Source organism: Lonchura striata, chromosome Z, assembly GCF_050655825.1.
Source record: "Lonchura striata isolate lonStrDom1 chromosome Z, ASM5065582v1, whole genome shotgun sequence".
Taxonomy (NCBI): domain Eukaryota; kingdom Metazoa; phylum Chordata; class Aves; order Passeriformes; family Estrildidae; genus Lonchura; species Lonchura striata.
Window position 1 is genome coordinate 21095144 of NC_140740.1, and position 22299 is coordinate 21117442.

General features: G+C 45.3%; 2 protein-coding genes across 2 annotated transcripts; both read left to right on the forward strand.

Moving 5' to 3' along the window:
* The first annotated feature begins 204 nt into the window (after positions 1 to 204).
* LOC146763681 (uncharacterized) lies at positions 205 to 16038 on the forward strand. The gene has a single exon (XM_085567401.1). The coding sequence runs from the start codon at positions 12464 to 12466 to the stop codon at positions 13481 to 13483; it is 1020 nt and encodes a 339-aa protein (XP_085423527.1). The 5' UTR covers positions 205 to 12463; the 3' UTR covers positions 13484 to 16038.
* Positions 16039 to 16169: 131 nt separating this feature from the next.
* LOC146763682 (E3 ubiquitin-protein ligase Topors-like) lies at positions 16170 to 20504 on the forward strand. Its single transcript, XM_085567941.1, has one exon. The coding sequence runs from the start codon at positions 16174 to 16176 to the stop codon at positions 17230 to 17232; it is 1059 nt and encodes a 352-aa protein (XP_085424067.1). The 5' UTR covers positions 16170 to 16173; the 3' UTR covers positions 17233 to 20504.
* Positions 20505 to 22299: the final 1795 nt, after the last annotated feature.

A 22299-nucleotide genomic window follows, 5' to 3' on the forward strand; every position in this document is an offset into this window, starting at 1 on the left:
CTCACTGCTTATAACTGGATGTCAGTAGACGCTAGGCCAGGCTGGCTTGGGACAAAAGTGGCCACTGAGAGAGACAGCAACTGCCCCATCTGCCAGGATTCTTGGAAGGACGTGGCTTCTGTTCTGCCCCATCACCACATCTTCTGCCTGGGCTGTGTCCTGCTGTGGGGACATAGAAATCCCTCGTGCCCACTCTGCAGGACACCGGAAGAGATGGGCAGGATTTCTGAGCAGGATGAGTGGGACTATGTACAGTTGGTCATCACTTCCTCTGCAGAGTCACCAGAAGCCCATAGCCAGCAGGGAGGACTCCCGATCATCTGGATGCAAACAGCCCTCATGGCCCTGAGGTGTCCCCTCCGTCTTCCCCACAGCAAACACTGTCCCTAGCTGAGCAGGGCTGGAGCCTGTGGGTGGCCTTCTGCCCGAGGTGTGTGTGGGCAGGAGTGTTCCAACAAAACCAGTTTCTCCTGGAGCCCATCCGGCCCTGGCTGTGTGAGAGAAGATACCGGGGCCGGCGGTGGCTGGGTGAGGCCGCAGAGAGCTGCATCCTGCGCTCCCTCTGCATCCGTGCCCTGGGTGCAGGGACCTTGGCCCAGAGGCTGCCAGGCTTCCTTGAGGGGCGCACGGCGCCGCTGGTCCCTGGCCGCATTGGGGTTGGTGCAGCGGTGCAGCGAGGATGCCGAGGGGCTTCTGCATTCCTGCACTGCTGGGGAAGAGGACAACAGCCAAGCAGAGAGCAGCAGCTCCAGCAGATCCAAGTCCAGCAGTTTCAGCTCCAGCAGCTCCCAGGAGAGCACTCCCACCAGTGGCTCCAGTGTGGAAGAAAAAGCTGGTACCTCCGAGGTCACTCACCATGGGATTCCCAGCCAGCCCGCACCTGTGCCCAGAAGGAGCCAGAGCCAGCAGTGGCTGGTCCCTCTGCCCAGGGCAGCAGCTGCAGCCCCTCTGCTCCCAGCCAGGGCAGGGGCTGCTTGCCTGGGGTGACCTGGTGTGCCCAAAAGAGGAAGGTCCCCAGGCCTCTGGATTCTTGCCAGCCCAGCAAGAGGCCATGATGGGAGTGATGTGACCCCTGCAGCCCTAAGCAAACCTTGTCATCATTTCAGATTAAATTATGAAACTTCATCTCTCTCTTCATTTGCATTTCCCATCCAAAGCAAATGCAATGTGCTTCCTTTGGATGGAATGCCAATGCATCTACAATGCATTTGGGAAGTGACTTCAACTTTCGAGGTCTGACTTCCAGAAGGCATTTATGAGGTCTCCATTCAGTCAGTCCCACAAAGACAGTGGTCTGAATAAATCTGTAAATGTTGGAATTCCCCAGTAACTGAGAGAGTCTGACATCCTTAAATGTGAGCACATTTGAAAAGCTCACTTCATATATGATTTGGCTTGTGAAAGCAAAGTCTGAATCTAGAAGCAAAAAAACTGTGGAGAAATTGGATTTCAATAAAATTCTTAGTTCTTGGAGTTTTATGAGATAATTTGAAATTGATTGTTCAAGTCTTTAAGTACCTTAACCAGAACCCAGTAGTTGCTAGGCAGCAGTGCCTTTGCTCTGCAAAGACTCTGCTGTGAATGTGATGTCAAGCTCAAACAATCTTACAACTGTTGAGCCAGTTGTTCTGCTCCAATCAGCCCAAAAGTTCTTTTTCAATGGTCTCTGGGGTCCGGAGGCCAATATTTAACAGACAAGGTGAACTTAAAGATTAATAAAAATGGTGACAAGAAGTTTACCATTATTTTTGACACTAGGAGTTAAAGTTGCAATGGCAACCCAAATTATCTCACACAGACCAGTGCATGCTATGCACAACTGGACAGAATCCACTTGAAATAATATATTATCTACTGTGTTGTAACAAGTGACAATGTGCCCCATCCCCACAGCAGTGGTACAGATGTTAAAATGAAGTAACTTTTTAATCCCTAATGCTGTGGCTCTTAATTTTGTTATATTATGCGGCAATTATTGCACAGCATGTTATTCGCTCAGGTGGAATAATGGACAAGGATGAGCAGTTTTTTAATCTTTCTTCTCTCCTCCTCACAGTGTTTGTGCACATTTCCTCCCGCCCTTCTCTCCTTTGTCATGCACAGATGTATTTTCAGGTCCTGGAAACCTTGACTTTAATGTTTAACTTTGCAGGTGCTGGTCGCTTAATTTTATTGCACCTGACAGGCCCTTTGTTCTTGTATTTATCTTCAGTTTGTCGCTCTCTATCTGTTGTTTCTCTCTTTTGGAGGTAGGCTAATGAATGACAGGGTTTAGTAAATATTTGGTCTGACACAGCAAAACAATTCTTATTTTTTTGCATTCTGTTCTGGATCTGGGGGATTGACTGTGCCAGAGAAGTCTCCTGTTGCAGGTGCCAATTCCTATTGACTTTGCTTTTGGGCTTGCCATTTAGGGACACACAGTTCTTAAGTGCAACACCTTATCATGACTCAGGGCCTTAGTTGAAAATACCAGAAAAATATCTACAAGAGTACAGAATTTTAGTCAATTAAATATTTTCCAGCTTCTTGGCATCCCAAATGAAAGTGTTTTCTGCAAGGCCCACAATAGCTAGAAAATAACTTCTCCTTTATCTTGGGTGAGAAAGAGCTCCCAAAGATAAGAAAAGCTAAACAAAAAGGAAAACATAAAAGTAAAAATCTCTATGTTGTAGAGGTTTAAGAAATGACTGATAAAGAATTATAATGGAAGCCTTTAGACAAATTTTGCAACACTGACTAAAGCCCCATTCCATCTGGAAGCTCACTGAGAGCCCGGGCCAGGGTTGCATTATCTGTCAAACTATGGGCAGCTCGCACAGCATTTAGATAAATGGCTTCCATCCTTGAAACATTTAAACAAAACCAAACAATTCTTTTACCCCAGAGGGGCTTTTGGCAGAAACTGGCAAACATAATTCATCCAGCTGTATGCTGGATATATGATTTGTGATATATCAAATGGAGCATTAAATGTGTTCCAGGGCAACTGGGCTCTTACCCATTAATCACCTGTGAAAGACAATTTGGTAAAAATTGGCATGAGAAACTTGAGCATCTTTGCCATAACAGTTCTTGAGGTATATTCTAAATTTTTTTTAAGACAGCTTTTTTCCATGTCCATTTTGGTCCATTCCTTTTGGAATTTGGATTTGACTATTCCCCTGCCTTCTCCTTAAAACCTTGAAGCGAGCACCAGCTCCATTGTCATCATGGCAATTCCCATCTGTCTTCTCACTTCAGCCATTTGGCCTCAGGATCTCTGCAACAACCCCATCAAGCTCTGCAGAGAGCAACAGGGCATTTGTCCCCAAATTCTCTGTTGCTGGACCAGCTTACTGTGAGCCACAAATGAACCTCTGGAATGGAAGAAGTTGCAGTGGAGATGATCAAAGGACATAGGCTCATGAAGGTCAGGGGATATTTCAGTGTGTGATCCTCTTCCTATCTTCTGGAAGAAGGATGCGCTTGTGTTTGTAAGCATCACAGAGGCACAGGAGACAAACTTTGTATTTAATTTGGAAATTAGGTAAAAGGAAGTGGAAGAGCATGTGGAAAGTTTTACGAAAATATTAACTGCTTTTCCCCTCTACAAACCTTGACCCTTTCTCTGCAAAGATTCCCCAAAGCACACTCTCTGTTCTTATTGATTGGTTGCTTTCAAGAATTGCTCCAGGGGATGACACTGCCCATTCTTTTTTAGCTGCTCAGATCACATCCTCCTGTTTTTCCTTGCCCTTGACTTCCTTGCCTTACTGTAACATTCCCAAGAAATCCTGTGGATTTTAGAGGCGCTGATGTTAATCCAAATTATAAATAATACAGCCTTGCAAAGAACACACTGACCCATAATATTTGCACATTATTTGGTCTAAATGACCTTGCTCTGATTTTTGGAGGGTCATTTTGTAATTTAATGGTTCATCTGAATTATTTTTCCTGAAAGACTAAGTTTCTCATTGTCTCATTCAATAAAGATGCAGCCATTCCAGACCTCCTCAAGATGAAACCAGCCATGAGAATACTGCACATGTATGTGGATTTTCTGAAGTGATTACTTTTCTTGTCTAACCCTACAGAAAAATTATCCTCCTGAAAAACAATTGAACTGAAAGGCTGCTAGGTAAATTTTATTCCAAAGTATAAATTTAATACAATTATATGTAAAGCAAAACATGAATATTGACAAAGTGTCTTTGCAATGCTATTCTACGTTTTTGTATTGATGGTAGAAATTCATATGGTGGGTTTTTTTCCAGTCTGTCAATTACAAAACATGCTATAAGCAAATTGCAGCTGAGTATTTTCAGCTCCTGCACAAAAAACCATTAAGCAAAATAGCAGAGACAGTTACATTTGAGCTGCATTTCCAAAACCAGGGCTTTACTTTAATGCTTAAGGTCAGAGAAGGTAGATGGAGAGGGCCTGTTTGTGAACATAAAGCCATAATGGAACTGTGCAAATTCATTCTGTTCTTTCCCCAGATGGATAATCTCATATTTGAAACATCATTGAAAATTGAGGCTAAATTTCAAGTGACTTTATTTCAATCAGCTGTGTTAACCATTTTAAAAGACTATTACTGGTCTGTCTTAAGTATCTGAATGAATGATAAGCAGAAAATCTGCACATCAAAATGATACTTTCTTGAAGAAGTAATATTTTCCAGAGGAGTCAGAAAGTTGATTTGAGTTTGTTTGGTTTGTTGAAGGGAGGTTTCTGTGTTTAAAAGAAGTTAAAATATCTCACATTTTTGGTTAGCTAGCTCAAGGGAAACTGGTTTGAGGGGTCAATTCTGAGCATTTCCAAAAAATGCTTCCTATATTTTCAGACTTATGAGAGAAAATACATAACCAAAAAAAAAAAATAAAAAATTAATTCAGACATTGTTTTGCTCTCCATTAAGCCACAAATTACACTCTACCCTTCTCATTAATATAAACACAGAAACACTGATCTGGAGGAAAAGGAAAACTGTCACTACCAGTCACCTCAGCATGATGGGAGCAATCGAGGTTGGAAGAGCTTCTGTGCATTTAAGTGTCCAGCCATCACATTAACTTATTGTATTCACACTAAGTGAAAAATGCAAAATAAACACAACATTTATCTCCAAACGAGGTACTGTGAATTTAAATATGCTTCCTTGTTTGTCATCCAGGCATTTATGCCAAAAAGGAATGTAATATGAATCCCACTGAAGATTATTTTTCTCCTAATAACACTATTACTTTATTGGTCATTTAAAGTAAGTGATATATTTTAAATATCTGTGCCTCTGAGCTCTGAAGATTTATATCTGCATTTCCTAAATAAATCCAACTGCCGTTTTACATTTGTAATTCTGTCCTAAGGAAGCAAGATGGTGTAAAGCAAAGAGGTGAAAAATACAACTTATAGATAAAGCTGTAAAATATTCTGTCCATTTAATTTGTATAGAATTAGTTTGTAATCTAACTTAAAATTATTTAAATTTATTTGGAATTGAATGTGTAAGTGTTGCAGATGATAGATAAATATGATTGTTCATAAATAATACAGCTAGGATGAGAACAGTTGTCCCAGCTGGCCGGATGACACCCCTGTCTTTGGATGGGTCCTGGGGTGAAATGCACTGTTCCATCCCACCCCCCAAAAGATGTATGGCTCACCCCGCACCTCTATCCCTCCCTTAAAACATCAGTGCATGCAACCCCATTGGCCATGCCTTATTCCAACCCACCTCGAAGCCCCTTGATAAGGAGGTCTCGAGGGGCCACGCGGTCTCTTGGAACTTCCTCCTCTCTTGGAACTTCCCTTCTCTTGGAGCTTCCCCTCTCCTAGAGCATCCTTTTGTCTCTCCCCTCCCAACCCTCTCAGGCCCGGCCACGTGCTGCGTCTGGGAACACGAGGCAGGACCTTCTGCAACCCCAATAAACCTCTTTCCCCAAGAGCAACCTTCAGAGATCTCTGCCTCCATTCATCTACACCGTGCTGGAGCTTGATATTTTCTACATATAAGAAAATTTTGCACATATCACAACACACCTTTGTGATGGAAAATGGTCTTTTAAGGCTGCATTAATAATGTAAGAGATGATAGAGCCCTCATTCAAATCCCTGATATATCTCAAACTCTACTTTTAAAAAAGAAATAATCCAGGCAGTCCCACCAAAAGTTCCAAGCTCTGTCCTTACAGTGCTAACCTGAGCAGTGTGCAGGACAAATGGAGAGCCCACCCAGCCCTGGAGGGTGTCTGAAGCCAAGTTCAGATCTTTGCCAATGACTTGGTTTTTTCTGTTCTGTTTCCATGCATCATTTCCCTGCAAACTGAGGAAGACAGAAAACCCTGGGCTGCTCTCTGTTTGGCAGCTTTATGACCTGGGTGACCAGGAGGCTCTGGCTACCATGTACTGCTCCTCAAAGCAGCTTCAGGCACTACCCCAGCGACACTAAAAATGTGTTCTGGATGTTTGCACGAGGAAAGACTGATCCCACAGGGACAGGCTCCAGGGATGTGAGCCACGCAAGGAGAACAAAAACAACAGGAGACATGGAAATTGAGGTGATGTCAAGCAGATAACTAGACAAAACTACATTTAAATTCATGTTTTAACAGAACAGACTGAAAAGATATTCTGAAAGATAACATCAATAGTTAAATCTTTGAGATAGGAACTGGAAGTAAAAGGACAGATCATGCCAGTTTAATCTGGATCACTGCTCCCATGGATTTATTTTCACATTTAAATAATCCATAGTTTATTGATTTAATGAAGCCTCTCTCACATACAGATTCCAAACTGTAACAAGCTGCAAGGTGTGCAATCTGTGCTCTTTATTAAAGAATTCCATCCATTGCTTAGTCATATTTTCCTGTCCATGAATCCAGAGGCAAATATGATGCCCCCCACACAGTGAGATGCAAATTACATGTTAGAAGGGTCTGGAAGGACAAAAGCTATAGCCAGAAATACAAGTTAATTTTGACATCTAGAATAAAGACAATCAATTTCCAAAGGAGACCACAGGAAGAGCACTCATTAAGCTGCAACTCACAAATTAGAGATAAAACTGGAGAAGTCTGAGGGACTCAGTTTTGGTTGGTAAATCCTGGCTTTGAAAGGAGCAAGTTCAAAATGCAGGCTTCCCTGCTGTACCTCAAACTGGGCAACCTAATCCTGGGACGTGTCCAAGTAACTATTACTTGTGAAAACTTTGCTCATAAAAGCATCTGGCATGTCTTGGGGTGCCAGTGCAAGCCGATTTCCTATGCACGTGCTCTCTTCAGAAGGCATGTGTTCTTCCTGGCTGGAGTGAATCCAGTGTCATGAGAGGGATTTCTTTTCATTCTTTGAAATGATCTTTTTAAAATATTTTTCTTTTTAGTACTCACTTTGTACATATCAGTGCAGTTCAGGTTGCAAGTTGATGGAGAGATTCAGTCTCATTCTGCCTTTAAAATTTTGAGGTGGCATTTTAGTAAACACCAGCTGGGTGAAAAGAGTCTGCTGTTGCTTGTGTTATTGCAAGTCTGGTGTAGTTCCATAAAAGTGTTTTTGATGCAAGCCAGCACTTAACTTGTGGTTGAATTTTATCAGTGGTAGTGGCCCTACTTCATTGCAATTTAATAATGCAGGGTAGAAAGAGGTCAATGTTATTTCAGCTGCCTGAGCTGTAGTAGGTGGTTGTTGCATCTTCCTCTCTGCTACCTCATGACAGGTCTCAACAGACTAAAACTTAGATGAGAAGTTTTGTTCCCCTCCCTTTTTTTTTTTGTACAGAGACTGTTTCAATAATTCTTTTGTCAAGATCTGAGCCAGAATACTCTTGGATCAGACAAAAGACAGCAGTGCTCCTAAGGAAGTTTACTGGCTTTCTGAGAACCTGAAATTAAGGCTTGTATGGTTGTAATACTAGCTATAAAGGGAGTCATTCATTAGCAGAGAGGGCTCACAATAATAAAATAAAATTCTCCTCACTATTACAGTCAAAGTCAGAAACAGAAGTCATCAGCTCTCTGGATTTTTTTCTCCCAAAACCTTTTAGCAAAACACTGTCCATTTCACAGAAAAATTTAATAGGATCTAATATTTCAAAAATCAACAGCCTAAGTAAGATTAAAAGATATTTTTGACAGTTAACTCCTTTTGCAGATGAATTAGAAATCACTCCAGAAAAGAAAATGTTAAGATGCCTTGAGTATTCTTAACCAGATAATGTCAGAAATTCAGACATCCCTCCCTGGGTAACTGTGAAATTAATGTTGTATTGCACATCTTGTAGGTGTGCACCCAATGAAATGACCAAGGTGTTGTAAGGCATCTGTCCTCCTCCTTGATATTTATTACCTGTGACCCTCCTTCTCCTTTAGTCATCTCCACAGATGAAATATTGACTGCCATGGTTTGAGCTATGCTAGCATGTGGAAAGTCTCACCCCATCCTCAGTTTATGGAGAGAGAGGCACAAGGAGTGCTGTCACCCTGTTCTTTTGAGAGTTTTAGTTTTTTAAAAGTTTTCTATGCCTTCCGATCTTTACATATTTCTACTGTAACTTTCTCACACTGGTCATGTAACTAATGATTGTTTTACATTCTTCTTTGTAAGTAGAGAAAATTAATAGTTTGTTAGTTTAACCAGTGTGGTTGGAGAAGTAGCAATTTCATCCTCCAATCCACTGTCACTTAAAAAACCCTATATATTGCAGAGTCAGAAATTAAAGCTCTCTCTTTTAGTTCTTTTATTTCCCCTTTTTACATCTAACATACTTGTGTGAGTTATTTTGTGTCATACTGCGACAGTGCCAGCTCCAAGGCTCTCCCTGAAGGGTGTGTTACAGGTTTGCAGAGGTGTCCCAAGTCCTGCCCCACAGAAGGGTGACTGCCTCTCCCCAAGGCTGAGTGAGGATAAAGCAGAACTCCAAAGAGAGCCCCAGGAAGACAAGAAACCTGCACAGGGAACATCTAGGCAGAGTCAGAGACAGAACTAGAAGGCAGCTTTTGCTTGAGCAGTAATTGAGATAGTTATTACACCACTACATGACATTATAGACTCTTCTTACTGTTATATAAAAACCACTACTTTTTCACATACATTGACTTCAAACAACACTTGCTATAAACAAGCATTTTATTAGAATGTCAGGTTTCAGTCTCTGAGGATGCATTGAAAAGGTTGACACAGTAATCACTGACAATGGCTCCAAGACAATTCCCTGAAATCTGTGTGATATGACAGAGGGGAAAAAAGATCAAGGTAGAAAGCATAAACTTTTGCCACACTTGGAGCCAGATATATCCCCCTCTTGAGCCCTTCTAATAATTTACTTTTGTCATTCAAAAATGGTCAACTGAGTCTTCATTTCTCATGAGTCAAAAGCCTGCTTAACCTTCAGCAACAAAAGCATCATCCCTTCCTGTTCATTTTACTACACAAATTTTCCAATCACCTAAAAGTAGAGATGAAGAACAGAAAACTAAGACAAAGTTAAGCTTGTGCCTGAGGTCTTTTTTTATCTACAAAGTGCCATTTCACATTCACTCCAATTTTGCCATTCAAAGTGCATTAGAATTCCACAGCTTACAGAATCCTAGAATCACAAGAGGGGTCAGGTTGGCAGGGACCACAGTGAGTTATCTGATCCCACCTCTCTGCTCCAGCAGGCTCATCCCAGAGCATGTAGCACAGGATTGTGTCCAGATGGGTCTGGAATATCTCCAGTGAGCTAAACTCCGCAGCCTCTCTGGGCGATCTGTTCAGTGCCCAGTCACTGCACAGGGAAGAAGTTCTTCCTCATGTTCAGGTGGAACTTCTTGGGCATCAGTTCCTGCCTGTTCTCTTGTCCCACTGCTGGGCCTCAGAGCAGCGCCTAATCCATGTTCTGAGCCCTCCCTGCAGACACTGACAGACAGGGATGAGGTCCCTTCTTAGAAGTCTCTCCTTGAGGCTGAATTGCTCCCTCAAGATTTCCTTGTAAGAGACAAGCTCCTGTCCCTTCCTCATCTTTGTTGCCCTCTGCTGGATCCAGAATCTGCTTCATAATCTCTTGCACAAGGTATGATAATATTTGTGTCTCTTTACATCCTCATTGCAATCAAGTGCCCAGCAACTGTGTTTGATGGATTGTCCAGTGTCACCAAAGGCACTCAGCACAGGGCTGGCTGCCACTGCTAACCCTGTAAAGCAGCTGATCAGAACCTGGGAGCCCCTGTCCAGCGCAGAGCCTTATGTTACGTCTTCAGGTGCTGGTCATGAGCAAACAGTTGGAACTGCTGGTAAGGGCTCAGCTTCTCCCTTGTCATTCCAGCTCCCCTCTTGCAGGCTCCTTCTGAGTAGAGTTGCAGCATTCCCAGGAATAGCACCTGGGGATGATTTTGAGCACTCTGCATTTACAAACCTCCTTCTCTTGCTGTGTGCACTGGCCCCCTGCACCTACTCAGCATCGGGTAGGATTCTTTCCTGTTAGGCATTTCCTTCAAGAACTACTTGCTTTCACAAGTACTGTCTTTTGACATAGTTTCAGGAAATTTCCCTCAGTTGAATTATTCTTTATTTCTGTTTTTCTGGCAGGTGTTGGCCTACAGGTGCTGGGTCACAGCTAAGACCCTGTTTTGAAAGTCCATCCAGAAACAAGTGAATTTTATCTTATTCTCTGGGCTTTCCTTCCATGCCAATCAATCTGGAGGGGAAAAAACAAAACAGCAGGGGTGATGAATGGATTGAGAAGAGCCCTGTGGGGAAGGACTGGGAGATCCTTGAGAAGGAAACACTGGGTGTGAGCTTGCACTGTGTACTTGAAGGCCTGAAACCCCTCTGTTGCCGTGTCTAAAGAGGGATCTCCAACAGGTCAAGCGAGGGAGTTCTGCCCCTCTCCTCGAGTGAAAGCCAGGAACAGGATGCCCATGGCTGTTGTGGATGTCCCCTCATTGGCAGTGTTCAGGGTCAGGTTGGATGAGCGTCTGAGGAACCTGGTCTAGTGGAAGGTATCCCTGAGCATGGCAGGGAGCTTGGACTTGGTGATCTCTAAAGGTGCCTTCCATCCCCATCCTTTCTGTCATTTCATCATTTCAGGGCACATGGGACAGGAGAGAAAAAGAATTGAAATGGGATCATGGCAGCAAGTTAAAGTGGGGATGTTCTGGGCTACAGATGTGCAAGGAACTCAAGATGAAATCAGCACCTTGGGCAAGAGTCCTCTTAAAGCATGAAATGCATCTCCTGGAGTATCTGTGGCCTTAGATACCCCAGGAAAAAGAGAATCTCTTGGTACTCTGAAATTCCAGCTGCTGCCTGCATATTTAGACCGTTAAGAATCCAATTCCAAATGAAGAGAAATATAACTGCAAACTTTAAGGGTCACTTACTCAAGCAAGGAGAAACACCCTCCCCATAACAATACAAAGAAGCCCTGATGAACCAACTTCCATCTTTTTCCATATGGATTGTTAAGCACCAAAATATGGCAATGGACAATCCTCCATTTGCACCGGTTTGAAGAGAGATCTCTGCACCCTGAGGCAGAGCCACGTGGTGGTTGCACACAGCATCCCAAGCCTCAAACCAGGAGAAATTAGTTCCAAGTGAAGAAAGAACTGCTTGGGTTGATGACTCTCATCAGCCAGAGGCAAGAGGGGATGATGGCACAGCATGGCCCACGTGGTGATGGGTCCTGGGCTCTCCAGAGTAATGACAGGGTTCCTCTGGACCTTGTACCCTCCTCTGCTGGGACAGCAACTCCAGCTTCTTCCTGAGGCTGTGGAGAGAAGCACAAAGGCACTGGATTCCAGAAACACAGACACCTGGGAATTGGAGAGAGACCTGGCCCTGTGGGCAAGTGCCAGTAGGAGTGCATGGAGCTGGAGCAAAACATTCCTTTCTGTTTCTCCCTGAAGCAGGGACACAAGCCACAGAGGTGGGAGACTCCAACAGCATCCAGATTGTGCCCAGGGAAAGGCAGTGACAGGAGGAGGCATCATCCAGCCACAGGCAGCCCATGCTGACTGGTCCCACCACTGCACTCCTCACAGAAAACCTTGGCGAGGTGTCAGCAGTGGGGATGAGACACAGGGCCATGGACACATGATGCAGGTGTCCAAGGCAGAGCAAGATGGAAATGCAGAAGTTAAAAACAAGAAAAAATACTTTCTTCTTTCTCCTGAAAACATGCACTGGTGGGGACATCGCCTGCTGATGGAGGGTGACATCAGCGAAAAGCAGATTGTGACATCACTGAGCACAGGATTGTGACATGTCCCCCCTCACTGCTTAAATACAGACATGGGCAGAGCCAGTGCCAGTCTGGGGCAGAGTGTACTTGCAGCACTGACAGGAAACATCTTGTGGTTGGACAGGCAGGTCAGAGGGCTTTAGGGAGGTGGGAGGGTTTCCTTCTTCTTCTTCCTCTCTCCTGCAGGGTGTGACACTGGCAGTGGAGAGCAGCTCCTGATCCTCAGCCCTCCTCAATCTGCTGCAGGGGCCAAGTATGGCCACAGAGGCAGATGGCAACTGTGCTATCTGCCAGGACACCTGGGATGATGTGGCTTCTACTCAGCCTTGTGGCCACCATTTCTGCCGGGGCTGCATCCTGCAGTGGGTACACACAAATCCATCATGCCCACTGTGCAGAGGAGCAATAGAGACTGTCAGATTTTCTGATGATGCCGGTGACTATCTAGAGATTGTCATCACAGTCCCTGAGCAGCTGCCAGGGGCCACGAGCCAGGCAGGGAGAGATCCCGGCGGCCAGGACGAGAACGGCTCCCGTGGCTCTGTGCCGGCCCATCCCTCTTCTCCTCAGGAGACAGCAGCCAGAGCTGTTGGCGGGGTCCTGCCCGAGGTCTGGGCAGAACTTTTCCGTCAACAATGGGAGCTTCTGGACCCTGTGCGGACTTGGCTGAACCAGAGGATGGAGGCCATCCATAGGGAGCAGTGGTGGGTGGCAAGGAGCACACAGAGTGCCATCCTGCATGCTCTCTGTGTGTATGGGCCAGACCAGGAGGTCATGATCCAGAGTTTGCAGGGTGTCCTGGAGGAACACACAGTGCCACTGGTCCAGGGCACCATCGACATCATTGTGAGACACTGCAGCCCAGGGGCCCAGTGGCTGCTGCGCTCCCGTGCTGCTGCAGAGGAGGAAGCCAGCAGCAGCTCCAGCTCCTCCAGTTCAATCTTCTCCAGCTTCTTCAGCTTCTCCCGCTCAAACAACTCTGACTCCCCCAGCCACAATAGCCCCAGCTCCAGCTCTTGGAGATGGACTCCAGCCAGCAGCCCTGCAGTCCCCACAGAGGAAGAAGAGGAAGCTGCCACAATGGAGGACATTCCCACCAGGAGTCAAAGCCACCCCCCAGTTGTGCCAGTGTCCCCAGAGCAGGACCAGCCCCAGGACGAGGCAGGTCCCTCTGTCCAGAGCACCAGCGCCAGACCCTCTGGTCCCAGCCAAGGCGGGCGCTGCTCGCCTGGGCAGCCCCGGCGGTCCCTAAAGAGAAAGGCCCCAGAGCCTTAGGATTCTCCCCACCCCTGCAAGAGATCTCCTCGCCAGTAGAACTAGCAAGGCTCCTTCAACCCCTTATGTAAGAAAAAAAAAAAAAAAAGTTGTTATTTCCCCCATACAGTGTCTGGGCTCTGCTTCCTTAGCCTTCTCTTTGTGCCCCACTAGGAGTGGTGCCCATGTCCTGTGGGGCACAGCCTTGGGCCCAGGGCCATATGGGCAGCACCTTTTCCCACTGGAAATCAAAGGTTCAAATCTATCTGGGTCTCTCTGCGTGGTGTCTCTTCCCTCAGTGGAGTCAACAGCTCCTCCCAGTTTGAGATCAGCAACAGCCTGGAATTGGGACATTTAAGTGCAGCATCCCAATCTTTGAAAAATCCCCATTTTCTCCTCCAGCTGAGCTTGCAGCTGTCCCTCACTTGGTCAATTCCCATGAGGTGTCGCACAATAATGCAGAGAGGCCCACAGGATCCTGCTGGCTGCCCGGCTGCCCTGATTCAGACATGTTTTTCTTTATTAACCAGAGTTCTGTAGCTTGAACAGCAGGAAGGGGCCCTTGTTTGGACAGCAGTGAAGTGTCAGACTGCACCTTGCTGGCACAGTGCCCTTCATCTTCAGGATTCAGGTGGGGAGGACAACTCAGCAGAGGCAGGAGGAGAAAAGTCAAGCTGCACCCCTGGGGCACCATTTGTGTATTTGCAGATTTCCTTTCTTCAGGGGCCCACATGCTGTCATTTGGAGTGTGTCCTTGTCACCTCAGGAGTGCTCCCAGGATGGAGGTCTGGCTTTGTCATTGTGCAGATGAAAGAGCTGCTGCCAAAACCAAAGGCAGAGAGAATTCCTTCCTGGCTTTGGAGCCCCCCTAGACAGGACCCATTTTACTGAGCAAGCAAGGCTGGACAGTCCCACAGCTCTAAACACAGGTGCAGTGTCCTTGTGCCTAGCCCATCACCCTCGATCCAGGAGGGCTGCAGAGAAGATAAACTCTGACCTTTAAACCAAAAGGGACAAAACCTTGTACAGAGCCTGGCCTGAAGGGCCGGGATGTGATGGCCTCTCCAAGGGAGAGAGGTGAGAGGCCCTGTGAACAGACACCAGGACTGTCCCCAGGAATCCATGGCAAGGTGTCAGGAGTGTTATAAAAAGAAGGGTTATAAAGTTATGCTAACCTAGTTATAGAATTATCCCCTGTTAGAATGTTGTTATTACTGTCAACCACTTACCTATGTTCATTCCTTGTTAGAAATCCTTCTGTGTTAGGTGCTGTTTCACTGTGCTTCCAGCTGCTGCTTCCTGGAAAATGGTGCCCAGGTCTGTGAGGAGGAAATCACCTCAGAATCAGTATACAAATACAGGAACTCCTCAGAAACCATGCTAAAATCCCCTAGCACTATGAGCCTTCACAAAATTATGGACCGGGATGCTTGCAGAAGGGTGAGCAACAAACCGTAGCAACCTAGAGAGATGCTTTAATCTGTTGTTCTAACCATAGAGACCTTGAATAGCATGAGGACCCTAGACCATAACACAGACTGTGGGAAGAAGGGGAAGAATCCTGCCACTCCTGTGAGGATGGATCCCCCAGCTCTGCCTGCACGTGAAGTGGACAAAGCTGAATTTCCTCCTCCTTGGCATCCCTCCAGGAAGCAGTGGCGATGTGTGCACAGACTGTCGGGCCCCCACCCGAGCTGATCTCACTAAATAAAGGCATTTTTAAGGAGAATCATCTCCTGCCCATTTATTACAAGGAGCAGGGATTAGAGACAGGGCTGAGGACTTGTGATGCAGGTGGCTGAGGGAGAGCATCATGGAGATGTGGAAATTGAAACTAGGAAACAATATTTCCATTTTTCTCCTGATAATATGTGCCTACAGGGATGGAAGGCTTACTGTGTCATCACAGTGTTAGAAATGAAATAACTTTTAGATACAATTAAATGAGGACAAAGTCGTGGTGGCAAAATAAATCTGTTTAATAGTAACAATTCACCTGAGCTGCATGTATGCCCTCTTTCCCCCAAGAGCCAAACACACACATCCTCCAAAAAAAATGACTGCATTTTATTCCCTTTTCTGTCCAGGCACAGGCCCTGTCCCCTTTCCCATTGGCTGGGTACTTGGGAATTTCTAATCTCTACTGACCATCTTTCTGTCCCCTCCCCTCTCATCCTATTTCCTTTTTGATCAGGTTTTCCAACCTGGCCACTTTCCCAGTCCGCAGCAACACCAACAAATTAACTAGAGCAAATCCAAACCAGAAATAACAACACACAAAACCAACAACTCTTGTTTTTTTAACTAATAACCTTTTAACCTAACAACCTTCAGCAAAATATTACCTCATCTCTCACAACAGGGTAGAGGACTCTGACGTCACCGACCTGTGGATGGTGGCATCAGGGAGTGATGGATTGTGACTTCACGTTCCCTCACTGCTGCCTTGGGGTTCCAAGGAGTTTCCAATGCCTTTTGCGTTGTCACTGGGGGTGTCAGAGGGCAGTGGGCTGTGACATCCCAGAGGGTGGGTTGTGACATTGTGCCCCTCACTGATTCCATTCGGACTTTGGCAGGGCCACTCTGGCTCCAGCCTGAACTCTACTGAACGAGTGGCCAAGGCGGAGAGGATCAAGGCAGGCCTCTCTGGTGCTGGGCACAGCCTGTTCCTGGCAGATCTCGGTGCCAGGCCTGGAGCCATCACTCCTGGGATGGCCACAGAGCCAGACGGCGACTGCCCCATCTGCCAGGACTCTTGCAGGGATGTGACTTCTGCTCTGCCCTGTCACCACCGCTTCTGCCTGGGCTGCATCCTGCGGTGGGTACACAGGAATCCCTCGTGCCCACTCTGCAGGACACCCATAAAGACCATCAGGCTTTCTGAGCACGCAGACGAGCATCAGGACACAGCCAGCACCGCCCCGGAGCAGCTGCCAGTGGCCACCGGCCGGGCAGGGAGAGCTCCCGGCTGCCTGGATGAGAACAGCCCCCATGGCCCTGTGGTGTCCTGTGCAGCTGCGCCACAGGGGACACTGTCCCCAGCTGAGCAGGGCCCCTCAGGGCCGGAGCTCCCGGGTGGCCTCCTGCCCGAGGTGTGGGCCCGACTTTTCCGTGCACAGCCGCAGCTGCTGGAGCCCCTGCAGCCCTGGCTGCGCCGGAGGCTGGAGGGGATATTCCGGCTCTGGTGGTGGCTGGTTGAGGCTGCAGAGAGCTCCATCCTGCACGACCTGTGCCTCAAGGGGCTGAACGCCGAGGCGCTGGTGCAGGGGCTGCAGCCTGTCCTCGAGCAGCACACGGCTCCACTGGTGCATGGCATCATCAGCATCATCGTGGGCCAGTGCAGCGAGGAGGCCCAGAGGCTGCTGTGCTCTGGTGCCATCAGGGATGACAACAACAGCCCTGTGGCCAGTGCCAGCTCCAGCTCCAGCTCCAGCAATCCCCAGACCAGCAGCTCCTGGACAGGGGCTCCTGCCCATGGCCCCAAAGTCTATGATGTGGAGGATGAAGCTGGTACATCGGAGGCTGTTTTCCCTGGGAATCCCAGCCACCCCCCACCTGTGGCTGTCTCTATGGAGTGGGACTGGCCCCAGGAGGAGCCACGGCAGGAGGTGGTGACAGTGGCAGGTCCCTCTGCCCAGGGCAGCAGCTTCAGCTCCTCCACCCCTGTCCTGGGCTGGGACCAATTGCCATGGGGACCCCTTCACCCCATTAAGAGAAAGGTCCCCAGCCCCCAGGACTCTCCCCAGCCCTGCAAGAGGCCAACCCACTGACAACTCTAGCAGGCTCTCAAAATCTTCATTGAAGGAAAAGGGAATAAATGGTTATGTTCCTCACACAAACTCTGGGCAGTGCTTTCTCCCTGCAGGGCAGCAGAAGCCAAAGACAGAGGGGCAGCAGAGGCAGCTGGGCTTCATGCAGGACGATGCCCTCAGCCTGCCTCCAGTGCTCCTCTCTGCCCAGCCGCTGGCACATCTGCTCTGCTCTGCTTTCTCTGTGCTGCCTGTGCCAACCAGGGCAACATGCAGAGTAAATTTACTGGCAGGCAAGCAAGGTCTACTGCAAACTTAATCCTGAGTCAAAATTTTATTTCTATGTCCCAATCAAATAAAATTTTACAGTAACAATTCATTGCTATAGATAATATTATTGAAGGAGAAAGTAATGCTTTTTTCTCCAGCTACTACTACATTTTGAAAAAACATGTTATAAAGCAATACCCTTCATTTCCTAATAATACAAGTTCTGGAGTTGCCCAGTTTGAGGGAATTTACTGAGATTATATGTCAAGTACATGCACTACTCCCAGAGAGTAGAATAAAAATGACTTGTTGCAAAAAGAAATTTATGCAAAAGTGCTGAATGGGAACTATAAATCTAATGAGGAACTGGAGATTTAACAGTAGAGGGACCTATTTTGTTTTTCAGTTTAAAAGTGAGCAAGCTTTAGAAGACGTATTGCCTTTTAATAGGAGATAAGAACATCACCTTCTCAAGAAGGAGGAAAAATAGTTTAAAAAATATTATTATTTTTTAATATTTTAGAATAAAACACAAGAAGAGAGGCAATTATTTTCAGTTTTAAAAAAATATTTTAAAATAATAGGCAAAGAGATGCAAATATTTTAACTCTAACTAAAATTCCACCAGCTGCATGGAGAATGGACAACTTAATTGTCAAATATTGCCTTTTTTTTTTTTTTTTTTTTTTTTTTTTGTCTGTTTGTTAAAAAATATGGAAACAGGGTTATTTGTCCAGGACTATTTTATTTTCAAAATCAACTCTGCTGTGTTTCTCAGAGGGCTGGGAGGGTGTACTTCACTGCTTTTGACATAGGAAAAAACTGGCATTTCACCTGCTAGAGAGATTGCAGCACTATCTGTAGTGGGTTGTTTTTTAGGATGTCCCTTTCTAAGGTATTTTATGGTGTTTAGTGTTGGGATCCTTGTGCCAGCCCATCAGAATGGGGTATGAAGTTTGTTGCAAATTCTTGTCTTTAAAAAAGACTTAATAAAGACACTAGAGAGGTGTCATAGTGCTCTTGTACTTTACTGTACAGCCATCTTAGGTCCTGCAACCAGTCCACTCTTTTCAGTCAAAAAGCTTTGCTCAACAAGCTCTTAAATCTTACAATACACTTCTCAAAAGTGCTGGCTGAAGAGCCCAAAGTTTTTACCATACACCTGGTAAGTTTCTAGCTCCCACAACAAACTTCTTCAAGGTGTTGGCTCACAGGCCACAACACATGACCAGAGGTTCCCCACTCCCACAGCAAACTTTGGTACCAAGAATAGAATAGAACAGGACAGCTGTGCTTTGCCCAGGAGGGTGAGGGAGGAGAGAAATAAAGGCAGAGAAGAGAGAGAAACAACAAAGAATATCACCAGATAGGTCCCACACCAGTCCTGTTCTGTGGATGGTCTGGAGCTGGGTAAACAATGAGAGGGAAAGAGAAGGTGAGGGGAAAAAGAATAAGGGGTCCCAACCTGCTCCTTTTCACAGCTAACCTGCTGCAGCCTCTTATGCGAAGTAGATTTTTCGTGCCTTTTTGTCAGGCATGCACAGCCAGCCCTGATGCTGCAGAGGTGCAGCCCTTCCTCTTCCCTGCTGTGGTGTATCTGGGGGAGAGTCCATGGCTACACACAGCTAAGTCAGGTTTAGGCAATCATGGCTTGTGCCAGTCAGAGAACAATTGCCTTCACTAGTCACAAGTTCCCCTTCTCCATCTCCTCTCCAAATCATGGTGGTGCAGGTCCCAGTGGGCCTGAGGTGTAAAATGGAGTGAAGGGCTAAAACCCTATGCCTTTGTTTCACTGGGGCAACTTCAGCACAGCCTTGGAAAAGGTTATAGTGACACAGAAGAGAGGCTTGTGGCCGTCAGCATACCAAGGAGCAGCTTGAGGAAAAATTGTTTTCAGCTGTTTCCACTGCTAAAGGCAGCTAACATTGGTCCTTCCTCCTCAGCTATGGTTCCACATTAGAAATACTCCACTGTAAAAGTGAAAGAAGGAAAATCTTCCCAGTGGTAATTGGTAGTTGTTTATTTTTTTGTCAAGTTGGACTATGTTACAAACCTGGCTTATAGTTACACACAAGTAATCTGCTTAGTTTGACCTGCCATGTCCCAGGTTGCAAAACTGGGCAAAGAAAATAATTTATTAAAAATTAATTAAAAAGACTTAGTAAAAGAATAGTATGTGAGGTTGCAGAAAGAAAGCTGGCTTTTGACTGTACTAGTATCATACAGGACTCTTCTGACTGAATGAGTGTAGGATCATCTGGTTTCCATTGAAGTATCTGTTAAGAATGCAGAATTCATATTTGTGAGAACCCCGGCCTTATTCTGGGGTCCCATTTGGTGGTGAAATTCCTCCTCCAACCCGTGCTTCCAAAGAAAAACTCCGCAGCCTAGCCTCTTGCTGTTCGGTCTCAAGGCAGTTTATTGTTAGTTATCTAAAAGATTTTCTTCTTGGGCTGTGGCTGCTTGGTCAGCGGCCCAGGCAGAGGCACACACACACACACTGACATCCTCCCTGTCTGCTGCTTTCTTCTTCTCCCTTCCTGCCCAGGGCTGCTGCTATCTTTTATATGATATATTACATGTTACATGTTTATAGTTTTCCCCCAATACCTACTACCTATATTACAAAGTACTTTTCTACTCTAAACCAATCTGTGAGTGCCAACATCACCAAGAACATGGAGGCAAGGAAAAAGAAGGAGGAAGAACAGGATCAGCCCACTTTCCTCCATCTTAGAACTTCTGACCCCCATGTACAAAGTAAAACCCCCCCAATACAACTGTTAAAACCCCCCTTTACAATACTAAAAAAATTTCCCCTCTGTTTTGTAACTACTTTTACTATATTATCTAACCTTTTGTTACTGCTTGTTCCACCTCCAAAGTTGGTAATTCATTCCATGGCTCAAACTCAAAATCACAGCTGTTTCCAGCTGCCTGCCAGGGTCTAAATGCTTCTGACCAAGGCCTGGAACCTCTAAAAATGTCTGAGAGACATTTTGAGTTCCGACACATATTCTTCAACTTTTGCTTCAAACTTTCTATTTCTGAAGCTGCTCATACCAGTGAGAACAGTTAATTAGGTATTTTTGGAAAGTAAAAGAACTGCAATTTTCTGGATGAACATCATCAATGTGAAATCCAGTTACAATCTACATAACCAACATGGTTAGTTCTGGGGTAGGTGTCCAAGACATCATTGTGCAAGTTATGCCTCAAAACTCTTGAGAAGTTACAATGGCAAAGGTAATTTTACAAAGAGTTGCTTTAAGAAATTTATTGATGAGTTAAGGTTTGGTCTCATTCACACTTTTAACATTTCAATTCATATTCAATCATTTATGTACATAAATTTGTTTCAACAGCATGTGAAAACTGGTTTATTATTTCTTCTTTTCATTGAGGATTGCTTATTTTTAGCAAGAGAAGAAGTTATTCTTCATCAGAAATTTTTTCAAAGAGATTTAATAGTATCTGTGTAACTTTCGAGGACTTCCAGCTTCCCTCAAAGTCCTTTGATTTCTGTTTTTCTCCAGTGATAGCCAGAGTAGGCTTTCAAGAAAGATATCTATGAGTACTCAGCTAAAGGGGGTTCATTACAACCAGCTGTACTCATCTGGATTTCTATATTTCAGCTGTTGCTCACAGCCATCCTACTGTGCATCATAATGTAGAGAACTTGCAAACTTACTCGCATATTTGCCTTACAATGCAAGCCCCATGGCCTCGTCCCCAAAACTTCTTTTATCACAAAGTGACAGGATCTCATTTATTTCTGACTCTTTCAATTCACTTTTTCTATCAGGATTGTTATAATAATACTTTGGAAAATTTAGGTAAATCCAGTCAAACACCTGCAGGAGAGCGCTAAGAGATTATCCAGCTATCCAGCATATCCAGTATTGCCATAATTTTCTGAGCAAGCTGCTGAAAAGGTGAATCCTTCATTGAGCAGTGAAGGAAGCACCATACTGGTGGGGTAAAATATTTCTTTTCAGCTAGCAATAAACTGCTGGTGTTTGATAGGCATTATCTCGAAAGAAGGATGAGGCTGACCTTCAGCCTGGTGGAGCTTATGGGTATGTAATTCTTTGTCCAGGATTAATTTCTGGAAATGTCTACCGGAGCATCCAGAACTCTTTGAAAATTAAGCAGACACTTGAAGTAGAAAAAGATCTGGAATTTCAAAGTGCAACTGGAATCTTCCCTGATTTTTGCACCAGTTCAAGGATGAACATCTGTGTAATATATGCAGAGAATTCAAGCTGTGGATCATCACCAGCTGAATGCTCACAGTATTTTGTGGGTATCTCCTCATCTTCATGATCTTTCTAGATTCTTTGTGTCAAACTTTGGCTGCAGAGCATACCCTCATGACCATTGCTGCTGCACAATTTCTTTCCCAAGCATCAAGTACAAAAGATTGTGCAGTTTATTAGTTTGAGGGTGCCCCAATATGGGTAGCAGCAGTTCCAAGTCAATGAAAATGTAATTGATGCTGATTGTCTTTGCTTTTATTTATGTAATGACTAATCTGTTTATACAAAGATGCTACTCTTCTGTCAGACTTCCACACTCAGATCCAAAGAAAAGATGAAAATTTATATTTTCTGTGCCCAAACAATCATCCAAGGTACCTATTTCTGCCTCTGATGTACCGGCTCCTACTGGCTGTTTGCCACTGTCTTTTCTGTGTATCAGCAGATTAATTCTACAGCAAGAACCATCACTTAAAAGGCCAGATTATCTACTGATGATGTCAAATAACACTTCTAGTTCTAGTCAGAGAAGGAGCTGCCTGGACACATGCCTTTGGAC

Bases quoted from the DNA above. Each gene is read 5' to 3' on its own strand.
- LOC146763681 (XM_085567401.1), top strand. From the start codon at position 12,464: ATGGCCACAGAGGCAGATGGCAACTGTGCTATCTGCCAGGACACCTGG.
- LOC146763682 (XM_085567941.1), top strand. From the start codon at position 16,174: ATGGCCACAGAGCCAGACGGCGACTGCCCCATCTGCCAGGACTCTTGC.